The sequence below is a fragment of the Physcomitrium patens genome, chromosome 12 (assembly GCF_059467195.1).
Source record: "Physcomitrium patens ecotype Gransden chromosome 12, ASM5946719v1, whole genome shotgun sequence".
Taxonomy (NCBI): Eukaryota; Viridiplantae; Streptophyta; class Bryopsida; order Funariales; family Funariaceae; genus Physcomitrium; species Physcomitrium patens.
In genome coordinates, this window is record NC_143421.1 from 12658946 (window position 1) to 12675195 (window position 16250).

Consider the following 16250-nt stretch of genomic DNA (forward strand, 5'->3'; position numbering starts at 1 on the left):
AGTGAGAGACTCAATTGACGAAGCTGGTCTGCCGCATCTCTAGGCTTTGGTGTCGTCTTTTGCCGAGGGTGGGAAAGCACTAGCTGTGACCTAGTACATAGCTTCCTCCTCGGAATCGAAACATGTTTCTCTCTTGAAGCCTTCCTGTCCTCGCCATCCTAGCTACGGCTGGTGCTGTGCAGACTCCTCGAGCACGCATCGAAACAGTTGTCGGGAGGGAACCACTCGTGGTTTCGAAGGTTGGCATAGGTCTCTTTTGTGTTAAGATAAGCTTCGCACTCCTCAGTGTTCGGCGATCTAGTTCTGAATTGTCTGCGATTCGGGGACTTCAGTTTCTCATCGCATTATTAGAAGTGTTGATTTACGTTTCAGAAGGTGTTTGCGATGGCTCGCATTCTTCGAGCCTCGTGTATTTTTGCTTTGGTTTGTGTTATCGCGATATCCCTCAGTGTTAATCAGGTCGACGCTCTTGATTACAACTACTACCGGAAGTCGTGTCCGCAAGCGGAGAGCATCATTTTCAGGGAGGTTCAGAGATATTTCAAGAAGGATCCGACTGTTGCACCAGGACTGCTCCGCTTGATATTCCATGATTGCTTTGTTCGAGTAAGTACCTCAGCCTTACCCGAAACCAAGAAATAGTATTTAAATCTTGTTCCTTTTCAGTGTCCAGTATGTGAAGTGTGCATTCCAGGTATCGCATTAACGGTTGAAGGGTATGCAATGTGAATACGTAATTTTGTCTAGCGCTTGAGATTCGATTTCTGTCGTACTCCCACACGTACAACATGGAGTTTGGAATGATCATTCATAGTTTTATTCTGAAATCTTTGTATTCTGTTTACAGGGTTGCGACGCATCTGTTCTGTTGAGTGGAAGAAGATCTGAAAGGGCGTCCGCAATAAACGCCAGATTGCACGGGTTCCAAGTTATTGACGCCGCGAAACATTATCTTGAGGACGCATGTCCCAGAACAGTGTCCTGTGCGGATATCTTGGCTTACGCCTCCCGAGACGCAGTGGTCCTCACTGGCGGTAAGGGCTGGAGAGTTATCGCAGGGCGGCGAGATGGGAGAATCTCCAATAAGATAGAGCCCGAGCAAAATATTCCTACAGCTTTTGCCAGTGTTAATGAACTGGTTTCTACATTCGCACAGCAGGGATTGAACACGGAAGATATGGTAGTTTTATCTGGTATATTCTAATTCCTTATCCTTGACAGATCCTACCGTTATTTTCTCCCATTATCGACCGATTTCTTGTTCGAATGTCAGGTTTGTTCACGGCTGACTTACTGAATTTTGTGATGGTAATTACAGGTGCCCATACAATCGGAGTCACCCACTGCAACCATATAAGCGACAGGATATACAACCCGGTCGATAAGACCATGCCCAAGGATCTCCTTAAGTCACTGCAGAAATCATGTCCGAAGGCGTCTTCTCCCACTTCTCTTGTCATGGATCGTAAAAGTGTACACAAGTTCGACACCGAGTATTTTAGGAATATCAGAGCTGGCTACGGTCTGATGACTTCTGATCAAGGTCTCTACCGCGAGGACTTCACCCGCCCCATCGTGGACGCAAATCTGAACCAGCGCGCTTTCGTGAACAGGTTTGCGGAGGCCATGTTCAAGCTCCAATTCATTCAGCCCTTGGAAGCACCTGACGGAGAAATCCGTAGACGGTGCCAGTGTAGGAACTAGTTCAGAAATGAGGTCAAGTGTGTTTTTGAAGATCATTCTTAACAGATAAATAAGGTCCACGGATTTGAACAGGGCTTGCATTCGCACATACTTCCAGCACTTCATTAAACAATGAGGAGCGAGAAGAACCCTTTTCTGGATTCTATCTGTGAATACGTCCTAGAAGCGTCGTGATTTAAGATTGTATAGTCTCGGAGGATATCGAGTATACGTTGTCTTTTTAATGATGGAATGAAGACGACGTATACTCCGTTTCTCAGCAGCATTCTTTCATTTATCATGTAACCAAATTGGTTCTCTAACAAAATTATTTCCTCAGTTTGGGGTACATTTCCGCCAACACTAAGCCGTCTTTGTTATGCGAGTTACACTGTTTCATCACTCATGGCTGACCTCAGAAAGACATACACGGTTCAAGAGCAAAGCGATCGAACTCCTTCAATTTGGAAGTTTCGTGTCCGAATTCAAACTAGTTCATTATTCATAATTTCTTGTTCGCGATTCTTACTTTGGCGGGAGAGCTCCTCTAGTCTGAGATTGTGCACCACAGAGGTTGTATCAAACCACCTACTCAAATCCAGTTTAAGAGTATTTGTCCCGGCCAAGTTTTGTTCTTAACAGATGTGAGTTTTACGTCTCTCTCGTAGACCTACTCTGTGCTAGTGTAACGTGGATGCCCAATGTTGGTACTGTTTCCTTGACACACACTGAAGGCAGTTAAACCCTGAGGAACGGATGCTCATCAAGAGTCAAATATTATCCAGACACCTCAACTGATGATATTCATGAGCACTTCTGTCTCGTCATGCTTAAAGTATTATCATACCCTTGAAGATGACTCTGATACATCTATCAGGGTGGAAGTGATTGGTAGGTGTTAGAAGACCAGTTAGATGCGTTTTTACCATAAACTGTGATGATGCATTTGGATACGTTGTGCCGTCCCAGCAGCTAACGCTTCGATGGATCGCAGTAGTGCCGTCCTTCGTGAATAGTGTCAAGAACCAAGTAGATGAAGTTGTTAATTACAAATATCCAACCTCAGATAATTGGAGAACATTCTCAACGTTTAAGGAGACGTCATTGGTACCTCTCAAGCTCCCACCACATGTAGATCATGCCAACGGAATAAGATCTGAACATCTGTATCCCCTGTTCAATTGGAAAGAGCTCCCGCTCGTCGCAGTGAATCTGGAGAAGTAATTCCTACACTCAGGATTGTAAAAGACCTTTCACTTCTTATTCAGAGATAATCTGTAAGCTTCCAAACAAAGGCTTATATAGAACATTTGTGAAACAAACCACGTAGCGGTCATTAGTGCTCAGCTGTGATATGGTTGGCCATTCATCCTTCTACAATTGTTCATTTGTTGAGGTTGACTCACAGAGTTCTCTTTCTTTTTCCTTTCACGAATGACTATATTAGAGTTGAAGAGGGTAATTCAATGGTTTCTAACACTCCTTTTCAAACGCACTCTGTACTCTGTACAGAATGTCTCGAACAAGGGGGTGACCGTTAAATCCTTGCAGGATCTTCGTCAATGTGTAGAGCATCTTACTGCCATAATTCCCTAATCCTAAAATTTTTGTTTCTTGATTTGAGTTGACTGGATGAGACAAGCTACAGATGCTTAGCCTCCACTTTCACTTGTTGCAGTGCGAGGCTATGTTATTTGGTATTTGGTGTCTTGCAAGCACCATTTGGAGAGTGTGTGATGTTGTCCTCCATTGTTCGAGGGCTCTTCTTGATGCTTCGTTTGAACCTGGCACTGATACTTCTAACGATGAGATTGATTTTAGGACGACTACAGCTTACTACATATCCAAGTCGTTGGGGTTTGCTTACGAGCCCTCTTCTTCAATTCTCCTTCCTCCGTTCTCAGACATTTTGGTTTGAGATAGAATTCTGCCTTGATTGTTGTTTGTCAACAATCCCTTCTGCTTGTTCAAGCTCCAAAGAGTGAGTCGCGCTTGGAGACGATCGATTGAATCGACCAACAACTAGGTCATTTTGAATTTTGTGAAGTTGGACACTCTTAGTTATATTGATTCTGTGCGAAGCAAGAATCAGAGGCCTCTGGATGTGATAGGAAGAATTTTGGCAGAGATTGACCACTTTGAGCTTGTTCTTAAGGAGAAACTTGTGACTATTTTGAGGACGTCAATTTTTGGATTATTCTCTTATCAGTCAGAGCAACCTGAGGGATTAAGCAGCAACAAATGGTTCATCAAGGACAATGTGTGGAACTCATGCCATTGGTCGGATGATAGTTGTTGCTAAGGTGAATTTAAAAGAGTGATGTTTGGCCGAGGCTGATCTGGTGATTATGGTGGCAGCTAGGGCCTGGCAGACCTCATGGCAATCGTTGTAGTCCAATTTCTTCGGGGGCATTAGCGTGTTGTGTAGTAGTTAATGGTTTCGTTAGAACATCAGCTTGTTGTAAAGAAGTGGGAGTGTAGCTTACCTCCATGTTTCATGTTGTTTTTTTTTTCAAATAAAGTGGTGTTGAAGCTCAATATGCTTCGTCCATGCATGCAAGATTAGATTTCTTACAAGTTTGATGCAGCTTTGATTATCTCTTTTCAATGTTGTTGGTGATGTTTGATGAAATTCTAGTTTGGCTAGTAGTCTCTATAGGTGGACTATGTCACGGGCGGCTTCGATGAATACGCGGTATTTCGCCTCAATTGTAGAAGGAACTACAGTAGTTTGACGTTTGCTGCACCAGCCCATAGGTGACCCTCCCAACTTGTGCAGGATTTTAGATGTTGACTTGTTGTATCTCTGTCTCTTACAAAATCTATACCAGCATATGTAAGTAGATGTTCTTCATTTCCATACTTGTAAAATAATTCTTGATCTAGTGTGCCTTTAAAGTATCAAAATATGTTCTTCATAGCCTTGAGGTGGTTTTCTTGTGGGTGTTGAAGCTAGCGGCTTACATACTTGACCGCAAATGATATATCGGGTTGAGTGTTTGAGGTTCATACTAAGCTTCCCATTATGCCTTGGTATAGTTTCAAATTGGTGGGAGGAGAGCCCATATCTTCCCGTAGATGCACCCTAAGGCTCATTGGTGTTTTTAGTGCGTTGCATGTATCCATCCCATATTTGTTCAGCATCTTCATCAGGTAACCTCCCTAATGAACGTAAATCCCTTTGTTGGTGTATGTCAGTTCAGCTCCGAGGTGGAGAGCTGCTTTGCCGAGGCTTGTGATTTCAAACTCCCTGTGCAGTTGCTCGGTGGTTGATTTGTTCATGATTGTCACCTGTCGCAATTAAATCGTCTACGTACAAGAGGATTGTTGTGTATTGCTCGCTGTCAATAGAAAAATACAGGTTCGAGTCAGAGGTCACCTTTTTTAGTGAGAGATTTTTTGTAAGGTAGCTGTTGATTCAGTTGTACCAAGCATGCGGTGCTTGGCGTAGGCCATAAAGAGCCCTTTTCAATTTTGCAACTTTGCCTTCAAAGTGTGATTCCTTGAACCCATCCGAAATGGTTATGTAGGCCTCTTCTTTAATTGTGCCGTTTAGAAAGGCCGTCTTCATGTCGCATTGATGTAGTGTCCACCTCGTTCGGGCGGCAAGGGTGTGCGTATAGTTCTCCAGCGGACCACAGGAGTAAATGTCTCATAGAAGTCGACTCCCTCCCTTTGTTCGAAGCCGCGTGCAACAAGCCGCACCTTGTGCATCGCGTTTTATTTTGAAGAGCCATTTTGCTAAAATTGGCTTCTTGCCTTCCGAAAGCTCAGTTGCTTCTTATGTTGCATTCTTCTAGATGGCATCAATCTCTTCTTGAATTGCAATTCGCTAGTTTGCATTATGGACAGCTTTGGCATATGTTACAGGATTCTCAGTGATGCCGAGTTCAACAGAGAGGATTAGGTAATCTTTTAGTCGAATACAAGGTCAATGTTCTCGCGTGGGGTGGCATTTTTTTGGAATGAGGTCTCGATCAAGTTGACGAGGTGAGAAGCTCTCTTGTTGGTCTGTTGCTACAGTCTGAGGGGTGCTTGGCTAGTGATGTGAATTTTTGGTGGGTGTCATGGTCATGTGGACTAGCTTCGATATTGTCGAGGAGAGCGGTTGTCTCGGCATGGTCCATGAGAGTCGTGATTGCAAATCAATCATTGGGTTGAGTTGCTATAAAAAGAGAGTGGTGTTTAGAGGTTAGTGATCATCATATGAGATGGTGGTAGCCAACACGGCTCTTGTTGAACATGATGTTTTGGGAGATAAGTATTTTCATACGTTCAAGTTTGTAAAATCTATATGCCTTGGTACACTCATTATATTTCATAAATACGCATGTTTGGATTTTGTTGTTAAGCTTGTTTTTCTCTTCCTTGGTTACCAGTACATAGTATATGCTTTTGAAGATCGAGAAGTGATTGATTTGTGGTTAGTGTTTTGTGGTTAGTGTTTTATGTATAGTTGCTTTGAGGTGATGTCTTGATTTGCATTTTTTTGGAACCATGATTTATGAAGCATTTGGCCATTGTCATTTGGCATGATTTTTTATTTGGGAATACAATGTTAGTATTTAGTTGTAAAGAATATAGTTTTAATGTTGAGCTTCAATAAGTAATTTATTTTAATATAAAAGGCAAATAAAGGCAACAATATTAAAAAAAATTCAATTAGTAATTTTTTTTATATTTAATAAGATTTGTACACAAGGCTTTCTAAAGCATCTGGAAATTCCCTAACATCCTTTGCTCTATCAAATCATAACTAATCATTTGTCAATAAGTTAAATCTTCATTAATTCCAAAGAACTTTTATAATCTTTTTTTAGAACTTCATCTTTACATCATAATTTTATCATAGCTTCATATCTCCATTTTTAACAAATATATAAAATTTAGGCTCTTAAAAATCCCTTTACTTAACATAAAATGCCTAAATTATAGCAATTGTTTTTCAAAATATATATATATATATATTTTTAAAAAAAAATCTTCAAATTTTAGAATATCATATCTCTTGATTTAATTGTTCAATTTATTTTCAAATTTCTAGAAAAATAATATTTATCTTTAAATTTTATTACAAAAAAATAAACCATAAATTTATTATAAATCGTCTAGCATCTTAGAAATCTTAGCAAATACTCTAAATCCTAATTTATAAGCATCTAAGTACTATTGGAATGCTACAAAATTTGGTAGATAGCTTTATAACATAGTAATACAAATTTATGAAAAAATTTAGCTAAAGATTTATCCAAATGCCTAAGTTATAGCTTAAACCAAATCCCTCATGAAATTGGTTCATTCACAAATCTTAATTTGGAAGTGCTTTATTCAAGTAGTTATTACTCTTTTAAATCAACTCCAAATCTTTTACATTTTATATGAAAAATATAGTTCTTTAAATCAACTTTGCAATCACACAATCTAATTTTCAAAACCCCTTTATATGCATGCACTATGCCTTAAAGATTGATAGTAGGTACAAAATCAATACTTTAACTTTGAGTGCCTATATCTCCTTCAAAAAAATTCCAAATCATATAAATTTTTTACTAAAATCATACCCAAAATCCTAAACTTGACAATTCTAAACTTTGATGTTCAAATGGCCTTAAAAGAGCAATCCTAATTCCTAATAAGGCCTGAGGTAGCCTCCTTGAAGTCCTTTGGGCATGAATTTTGGCCAATACAATTGGAGATTTTCATCATCCATCTCCATTTATCCATATGATTGACCTAACTATTCTTTTTTATATAAAAATCCTTCTCTAATCCTATTTTTAATAAATTTTACATAATATGTGTCCCAAACACTAAATAAAAAAAAAATAAAACAAGATTTCAAGAATCACCAATGTCTAATAAAGGTGGTTCTAAATATATAAAAATTATTTTCAACATAAAATCAACCTTAATAATAGCCCTTTCAAACTAACTATTTTAAAATAGTAAGCTAATGATATTTTATAATCAACTAAAATCTAATAATATGGTTTTTTTTACATTGTATAATAAATTATATATTAAATATATATGAGCATTATTTTCACATGTCAACCAAACCACAACATGACATTGTGTTAGTGACTTTTGCCCAAAAGAAGCTTGAGATGTTACCTTCAAATATCATGTTCCTTGTCTTTTCTACTAAGCTTCAATTCTATTACTTTACTATCCTATTTTATTGTGGAATGTGTGGTTGCATGACTTGTTATCATATGCCATGATGATCACAATAAGTATTGAATTCAATCAAAAGGAATTCCCTTCTTTTCTTAGTTCTAAATACTCACAATTTTTTGCCTATTTTTATTTTCCACTTTGCTTATGAATTTTTTGAATATGTCAAAAACTTGACTTTTGGCTTTCAAAAAATACATCAAGTTTTTCTTGAATAATCAATGGTACATACTATGACAAATGTAAATCTGCTTAAGGAGGGTTTTGGAAGTGGACCTATAATATTGGAGTATACTTGCTCTTATACTTGTTTTGCCCCCATTGAACTCTTGGCAAGGAAGCTCTTTCTTCTTTGATGTCCAACTAGGCACTTGTGACAAACAATCCTGATGGAATCTATTTTTGATAATCTAATCATTCTCCTTTCAATATATAGATGTCATAGGCCTTAATAATTTAAGTGTCAATATCTACAGTGCTACAATTTCATTGCATCTTCAATTGTTACAATGTTCGCATCTTAGGTGATGCCAACACTTATCTTCTAGAGATTGTTAATATTGTCTCTACTACCAGATTCTATGATCAGCCTATTATCTGGGTTGTTTAAAACAAAACATTTATCATTCATAAATACGACAGTGTTTCTCTTGTCTGCTAGTGTACATACTAACATGAGGTTACATTTTAGAGAAAAAATATAGAGAACATCGTTTAGTTTTATTTTCTATTAGTTTGTATACATTTGGCCATCTCCTACTTCAATTCTATGTTTCTCTCTGCCTGCAGTGGTGACAGTTTTTTTGCTGCTGCTCTGATTCTTTACTGTGTTCAAGCTGTCCCTGGATCCAGTGATGTGTCGGATGGCACCTGAATCCAGATACCAATCGTTTGGGTTCGATGTACTTACCATTGTTGTAGTCGATGATGCTCAGTCAGGAGGATCGCACTCATCCTATCAAAGGTTGGAAATGTTGAACCATGAGTGATGGTTGGGATGACATATTCATATGCCTTGGATAATCCATTTAATATTGCTTACACTAGAGTTCGATCATGTAACTGCTCACCAAGGGCAACCATGCGGTTCTTGAGTTTTCTTGCCTTGTTCAAGTATTCCTCCATTTCACCTCCTTTAGACAGCTTCGTCTGACTAAATAGATTTGTAACAAGTAGAATCAGGGAAGGGTCGCGGGTTTGGTAGAGCGCTCTCAACGTTGCTTAAGCTGCAGCGAGATCTTTATATTCAGCAACTGTATCAATTAGAGAGTCTTTGACTGACATCGTGATGGCTCTATAGGCGGTGTCTTTCAAGTCTCTCAGTTGCAATGCATTACATGACGACCACTATATAGGACTATAGGGAAGGCAACGGAGAAGATTGCACACATTTTTAATTTCCACACGTGGTAATTGCTGAGTTTTTCTAGTTTGTAAGACTCCTAAGTCTCTCGTCCCTACCATGTTCCATCGTGGAACGGCCAAGTTCCCTCGCGGAATGGCTACTAATCTTCTCACAAGATCTCCTTGGAGTTCTCTCTCTAGTGGCTATACCCACATTCGAACGATCCAAAAGATCCTGTAGAAGATGAGAAAGGTCTTGCTTGCATGGCCTTCCATTAGCGCTCATGTTTACTCTGGTACCATGTAAAAGATATCCAAAAGATAGAAGAAACAAACAAAGTAGTGGTCATTAGTGTTCAACAGTGATATGGTTGGCCATTCATCCTTCTAATACTGTTCAGAGTTCTCTTTCTTTTTCGTTTTAACAAATGACTGTATTAGAGTCGGAGAGGGTGGTTCGCTGATTTATAACAAGGATGTCAGAGAATGTGGTCCTGCGATGCATCAATTATGATTTCGCGCGCAAAATATATTTCAGAAGTTTCCGCTACAGTGATCGTGACTGCCGGGGGTCGGAATAGCAAGAGGTAGGATCAGCACCCTCGGTGTCGCTAACGTTGTAGTCCATGTGCACACCAATGTCGCGGTGAATGCCGGTGCAAGTGTTGTTAGACAAGTACGTGAGAATTGTCAGGGCGGCTTGGTCCTGCCGATGGTTCAGTCGGCTGGATCCGTCGGGGGCTATGCACTGCCTCGTGATTGCGCATTCATACCAGGGGCGTGCGAGTTCCTCGTACCTGCCATACGTGAAGTACTGAATCTGTCACGTGGTTGACGTACAAGAGCGAAACTACTGGAACTTAATTGTGAGAAAGAAAGTTTTTGTAAACATTGGGAGGAGGGATCTGATCCCGACTTACTTACTTTTGCAAAGTGAAGCCAACCGCTGAAGCATCGCAGTTCCTTTGTGACATGTTCAGCTCAGTTGCACGAAGGTAGAGGATCGCTTCCCAACGCGTCCAGTCTGAGATACAACCGCTGCTGGTTCTCGAAGCAAACCCATTCCGGGTAATGTAGTCCAGTGTTTCAGTCAGGGACTCTGCGCTTCTGAATCTGTTTCCACCGTCTTGCCAGAGCACCAACCGTCGTTCCGACAAAACGGCGTGAATCATGACAACCTTCCAAGCGTATTCTCCTGCTCCTCGCCGTAAATTTCAAACGATCAAAATCAAAACAAACAACTGTTTGCAATAGCAAAGATATAATAAACGAACTACCGAACTACTCATCAGATTTTCTTTGTTCCTCCAACAAGAGGTCCGTTAAACAGACCTGTTCCAAATTGGTTCATTCCATCATGAGCTTGGTTGATCCTCATCCACTTCGGATACATCCAGAACTTGAACCTGCGCACCTCTACATCCAATTTCCATTTGTTTTCCAATTCGCTTAAAACACATCGGAAATCATCTCTGTCCTTACCCTTGAACTCCTCCATGGTCCAAACCACAACGGAGACATTGAAGCTGGGGTTGCGTTTCCACGCGCTGAAGGCCGCTTTACCAATGGATCGCAGCAGGAGCATACCAACAGACAAATGATTAGCACTAAACGCCGTCACGATAGTGGGTCGAATGCTTGCCACGGCGGGTGCATGACTGCCGAGAGCAGCTGCATCAAAATCCACAACGTGCATCTTGCGCCATTTGAAGCTCCCGACATGTAGATTTCCCGATGGGGTTAGCTGGGGATGGTGTTGGCTGGTGTTTCCTATCACCATGTCTTTGCAAATCACCTGCTCGTGTTACAAAATTCTGTAAGAAATGATATCGTCGCAGGACTTCATGACCTTCATAAAACCGCAGCTAATTTAGCATTGATATGATGTTGGAGAGGGAGAGAAATGGATAGAAGGGATTACTGGAGTTTCACGTTGCAGCATCTCCTCGAATTTCCAACAATTAGCGTCTTCTCCAAGCTCATCACGCACTATTCTGCAGACTATGTCGGAGTAGTCTACTCCGACGCATACAACCTTATCTCCCTCCGCCTGTTTTGTGATCCTTTTGACTGTGAGAAAGAGTCTGGACAAAAGGGGGAAGGGGAGGTTCTTCTCGCTGGGAGAATTGGAGCCATCATCTCCCATGACTATCGCAACGCAGACATCGCAGTCCGCAACCAAATCCGATTGTTCACCTGCGTCTAAAACATCTTGTCCAGATAGTCCCATAAATATTTCATTTGGGAAAATGACAGAGCGGCAGAATACTAAGCCAAACACGAGAGCGAGGATCGCTATCGTAGCACAAACCACCGTCCGTTTCATATAGTCGAGGTGAAACTTCGACACGGTCACCATAACTCTAAGCAGTGGTAAAATCTAAAGCTCAGAATCGCAATTCATGTCCACGCCATCAAATAACAGTGGCTGCAGCAGCGAAATGGGGCATGGCTCCCACTACCCAACCCCTCGCAGCCTAGTGCTGAAGACAAGAACTAACGAACGAGTGTTGTTTCGTGAGGTGAATAGATGGAGTTTCTTCGCTCTGATCATGATGGCGTGGACACTACTGCAGCACTCTATCAATTCGCAAAACTTGTCAGATGACACCCAACTCCGGCAGCCTTGCGGTGCAACAATTGGGAGAAGCTGTGTAACCGCGGTGCACTCTCTCAATATCCGTCTTCTTTGAGCATTGAAACGTCCTTGAGTTGATGACAGTAGGTCTGCATTTCATTCTACGAGGAACGTAACGGACCAACACCTTAACTTCATCGCCATCCCCTACTTTGTTACCTTCGACGTGGTGTGAAGAGCAGATAAGTAGGTCTGCACTTTGCACTACATCCTAAACGCTCCGACGTGATCACCATTGCCTGATTCTTTCAACGGCGACGCCCAGAATTCCACAGACCCTGTTCCAGAACCACCGCATCACTCACTATTCACACTTTGTCACGCTCTTACAGATTGATCGCACACTGGATTCCAAACTCTTGAAAAACCTCATGCATGAATGCATGCATTAATACTTATTTATCAATATGCCTCTATTAATGGAAACATCTTTTCTTGGAAAGGAAAAAAGACTAACAAGATGAGTAGATTTCATTCAAAGATTTTTGCATATATATATATATACATTCTTGCATAAATGTATGGTTATGTTAAGAAATCATAATATACTACAATAATCTGTACCTTTTACATAAATTATATCTATAAATTTGTTATTTATAATAGAGTCTTAGGAAATACAGTATTAATATTATTACTTTTAATTTATCTATTTTTGGACAAATCACTTTAGTGCATCTTAAAGATAACTATCAATAAAAAAAAATAATATTTATGGAAGAAAACTTGCTTGTAGTTTATGTACTTGTGTTAGTAGTCTTGTCTCAGTTATGATACAATGTAACCATTGTAACAACCAAATCAGGACCATCGTAGAAATCAGACGAGGAGGGCTGTTTATCATCAATGTAATTGTGCATCAAAACTTAAATCGCATAATAATTGTGAGGTGAATATTGTAGACCAGGAGATGATCTTTCAATAGAAGAGAGCTTACGATAACACAGAGCACAATTTATTGCTTTACAGGGGAGAGGTACCAGCGGTGTTAACTAAAGTTGCTGCCGCTTGAATTATTAGCAGATACTATGAAATTAATACTGTTCTTCGACCGATTGAGATGCAAGGCCAGGAACAAGAATTATAATATTTGATAAGTTATTTACGCATAGAGGCTGGTGACAACAGGAAATATCTGAGGCTCTCTATGGTTGTGCGCAGTTTCATTATGAATGATGCTGGCTACGTGCCGCTAGAGTGTTTTCAAGATTTCATGACGAACTGGAACTGAGCTAGGTGATTCAGTGCATTGTCCAGGTTGCGAGTGTGCAAATGCTGTAGCGCTAAAATTCAAGGGTACTGAAGCAAAGATGATGCATCAGTTCCACCAACGGTGTAGTAGCACTCTGATGTGCGATGTGATACAGAGAGGTAGTCGACTGTAACATGAGCTGAACTGTCACACAAGGTGTGTCGCAGAGAACATTTGATGGTGGCATACGTCCATTATATAGTAAAGTTAGTTCAAAACTCATATGTGAACTAATTGTAGACATTTAACCAACAGGACTAGACCATAGCATGATCAAAGGATTCAGGGCTTTGCACAGCACAGAAACATGTAATGCGCCAGAAATCAGGCCAAGCCTCAATAATGAGAAGATTACAAAATTGAACAGAAACTTCAATCTAGATGATACCGATCTTGTTGGCCACGTCCAGCGCGTCATAGTCTGCCGTGAGTCGCACGTACGCCTTCTTGGCTCCATCAGGCCTGAAATATTGTAGAGGATAGGTTAGATAAATGTATGTATAGATGTACAGGTGCGTTTATATATAAACCACTCCAGCAATCCATGCGTAGAGGCTCCATCTACGCATGGATTGCAGGACGTAAAAGATAGCCAACACACAAGTCAACCCAAAACACCGCAATTTAGCAATATTAAAGAACCGTTCAGGGAGATGTACTGTCTACCACGTCTAAAGACATCAAATGAAAATAATCTACAACACCACGTGCTCACGACTTTGCATTACCTATCCACTTCGACACAAAAACCGATCACTTCCAAGACTGACGAATGCTCTAGTCCTAATCAAGATTGCACTGTGACTGGCATCCTAGTCTGTATCTCATGTTAATGATTCATATTTGATGATGACGAATGTACAACGTCACTAGTAGCTAGTTAGATTCGTCTCCATCAAGAAATGGGAATTATGCTGTAGACAAGAGCACAACAAGGAGAGCCAGATAGATTCAGACCAGACAGCACCCAGCAGACACTACTAAAAGCATCAATTGTACTAAAGCGTAACAAGTCACCAGCAGAAAGCGTTCAAGAAATACCTAAGGCGGGCCATCCTCTGCAAACGGTCAGCTAAAAGTAGCACTATTACTCTTCCGCAACTTAACACCTTGTGGACAGAGAAAAATGACAAATTTTCACATGTCCAAGTTCCCACAATTAAGACATCATTGATGTTCGCGAAACCTAAACCTGACGAAGACTAAACCTAAATCACGCAATTTGCGCAAACGAGACCACCACCGAAGAAACAAAAAATCAACAAACCCTGATTCATTAAAAAAGGAAAAAGGGGAGAGGAGAGAAACAAAGACCTGATCAATGTGTTGACCTTCTTGGTTTGAATGTCGTACATTTTCTTGACAGCCTCCTTGATCTTCTTCTTGTCAGCGCGCACGTCCACAATGAAGACCAAGGTGTTGTTGTCCTCGATCTTCTTCATGGCAGACTCGGTGGTGAGCGGGTACTTGAGCACCTCGTAGTGATCGAGCTTGTTGCGGGCGGGAGCGCTAAGACGAGGATACTTGGGGGCGCGGGCACGCTTGAGGGTCTTGGGGCGATGGAACGTCACCGAAGTGCGCACCTTCCTCCAGAGCTTCTTCACCGGCTTGGTGGTGGTCTTCAGGGCCTTGGCAGCCTTCGTTGCCTTCGCCGCCTGCGAGGCTGCAGGGGCCTTGGCGACTTTCGACGGGGGAGCCATCGGAAAGCAACACACGAAGTATGAGAATTACGGAGCTCTGCTTCGGCTATGGCGGCCTGGAAGCTTGCAAAAGGACTCACCATGCCGAAGGGCTAGGGTTTTACACCTCCCGCACCAAACAAACTGACTACTGATCATTCATCCATGAGTTTCTTCATTCGTCCAACATCCATCCTACCCCATCGTAAACCTAATAAGTAAGCGTCTTCGCAGCTCAGTCAGCTCTTGTTGGAGCACGTGAGTTATTTTACCGCTGTTGGATGGATGGATGGTTTCATCCATTGGCTCACGCTAGGGTTTCATCCTTCAATGCTTGGTTGAAAGGCCCCATGACCCTTGTGTCTATAGATGTTAGTTTACACATTTGGTAGACCTAGTTTAGGCATTCAATTGGGTGACCCTAAGAACAACAATGTTTTTTCTTTTACTGTTAGGGAGAAGAGTATATTAAAGAGCTCAATGTTGTATTTATTATATTAGAATGGTATTAAAGTAATAGTGAAGAAGATTGAATATATATATATATATATATATATATATATATCATTGTGTGGATTATGTAATAATTGAAGTCTTTTATTTGAATTCTAACAAATCCAAAATTAAAAATATTCTTAAATTTATAATGTATTATAAAAAAATTAATCATATTTTTTAGAATTACAAAGTTGAGATGATTTTGTTATAAATATCTCTATAAATTTTTTTTGAATTAAGATGAGCTTTATTAAGTTGTTTAAACTCAATAATATTTGTATGATTTTCATTATACATTATAACTTTGGAAAACTCAAGAACATGGAAAATATAAACTATAATGTCTTGTAAAGATATTCTAAAAGTTGTTGTATATCTACAATTGGTGCAAATATGCAAGTTAGAAAGCTTTGCTCTAGATGTCATATTATTTTCATTTTGTGAAAGTCTTCAATACTCAATTAACTCTACAAACACTTATGCAATTTTAAAAAGTTTATTACAAATAAATGTTGTTAAGAACATTACAAGACATTTAGATAAAAAAAGAAAAAATTCAATCATTGAAGTTTTCTTTAAGAAAAGATGTAAGTGATTGCTTTAAGAAAATGATTCAAATAAAAGTTTAACAATCATTATAATTAAAATAAAATAATCATTACATTTGTTTAGTTTTTGAGATGTTTTATAGTTTTTAAAAGTTAAGAATAATATTCATATAATACTACATTACATTACAACTTGGAACTTTAAAATCTATATAAAAGTATCTTCCTTCTTAAAAGTTGACAAAATGAATTAGAATAATAATAAAATAAATAAATAAATAAATAAATAAACAAAGAATCAAATTGGCATGAAATAGTAAGAAATAAAATGTAGTAACAAAAAAAAACTTGATTTTAGAATCTTTATTTATTAATAAGAATATTATTATTAAAAATATATATATATACAATAATATCTCTTGTAAGTTTTA

The 16250-nt window shown here is 39.6% G+C and overlaps 3 protein-coding genes across 3 annotated transcripts; 1 reads left to right on the plus strand and 2 right to left on the minus strand.

The window, feature by feature from the left end:
• Nucleotides 1–137: 137 nt before the first annotated feature.
• LOC112289218 (peroxidase 1) lies at nucleotides 138–2044 on the plus strand. The gene is made up of 3 exons (XM_024534254.3): nucleotides 138–606; nucleotides 848–1193; nucleotides 1319–2044. The coding sequence occupies exons 1-3, from the start codon at nucleotides 385–387 to the stop codon at nucleotides 1702–1704; spliced, it is 954 nt and encodes a 317-aa protein (XP_024390022.1). The 5' UTR covers nucleotides 138–384; the 3' UTR covers nucleotides 1705–2044.
• Nucleotides 2045–9077: 7033 nt separating this feature from the next.
• On the minus strand, nucleotides 9078–12171 carry LOC112289527 (uncharacterized). The gene is made up of 4 exons (XM_024534779.3): nucleotides 11126–12171; nucleotides 10537–10999; nucleotides 10129–10399; nucleotides 9078–10001 (listed from the first exon to the last, which is right to left on the minus strand). Exons 1-4 carry the CDS (start codon nucleotides 11561–11563, stop codon nucleotides 9752–9754), a joined length of 1422 nt encoding a protein of 473 aa, XP_024390547.1. The 5' UTR covers nucleotides 11564–12171; the 3' UTR covers nucleotides 9078–9751.
• Nucleotides 12172–13396: 1225 nt separating this feature from the next.
• On the minus strand, nucleotides 13397–14855 carry LOC112290056 (large ribosomal subunit protein uL23). The gene is made up of 2 exons (XM_024535997.3): nucleotides 14409–14855; nucleotides 13397–13556 (listed from the first exon to the last, which is right to left on the minus strand). The coding sequence occupies exons 1-2, from the start codon at nucleotides 14792–14794 to the stop codon at nucleotides 13472–13474; spliced, it is 471 nt and encodes a 156-aa protein (XP_024391765.1). The 5' UTR covers nucleotides 14795–14855; the 3' UTR covers nucleotides 13397–13471.
• Between the last annotated feature and the right edge of the window lie 1395 nt (nucleotides 14856–16250).

Bases quoted from the DNA above. Each gene is read 5' to 3' on its own strand.
- LOC112289218 (XM_024534254.3), top strand. From the start codon at position 385: ATGGCTCGCATTCTTCGAGCCTCGTGTATTTTTGCTTTGGTTTGTGTT. The intron at 607-847 runs GTAAGTACCTCA...TTCTGTTTACAG, and splicing joins TCCATGATTGCTTTGTTCGA to GGTTGCGACGCATCTGTTCT. The intron at 1,194-1,318 runs GTATATTCTAAT...TGGTAATTACAG, and splicing joins AGATATGGTAGTTTTATCTG to GTGCCCATACAATCGGAGTC.
- LOC112289527 (XM_024534779.3), bottom strand. From the start codon at position 11,563: ATGGTGACCGTGTCGAAGTTTCACCTCGACTATATGAAACGGACGGTG. The intron at 11,000-11,125 runs GTAATCCCTTCT...TAACACGAGCAG, and splicing joins TGCTGCAACGTGAAACTCCA to GTGATTTGCAAAGACATGGT. The intron at 10,002-10,128 runs GTAAGTAAGTCG...CACGTATGGCAG, and splicing joins GTTGGCTTCACTTTGCAAAA to GTACGAGGAACTCGCACGCC.
- LOC112290056 (XM_024535997.3), bottom strand. From the start codon at position 14,794: ATGGCTCCCCCGTCGAAAGTCGCCAAGGCCCCTGCAGCCTCGCAGGCG. The intron at 13,557-14,408 runs GTCTTTGTTTCT...ACAATATTTCAG, and splicing joins AAGGTCAACACATTGATCAG to GCCTGATGGAGCCAAGAAGG.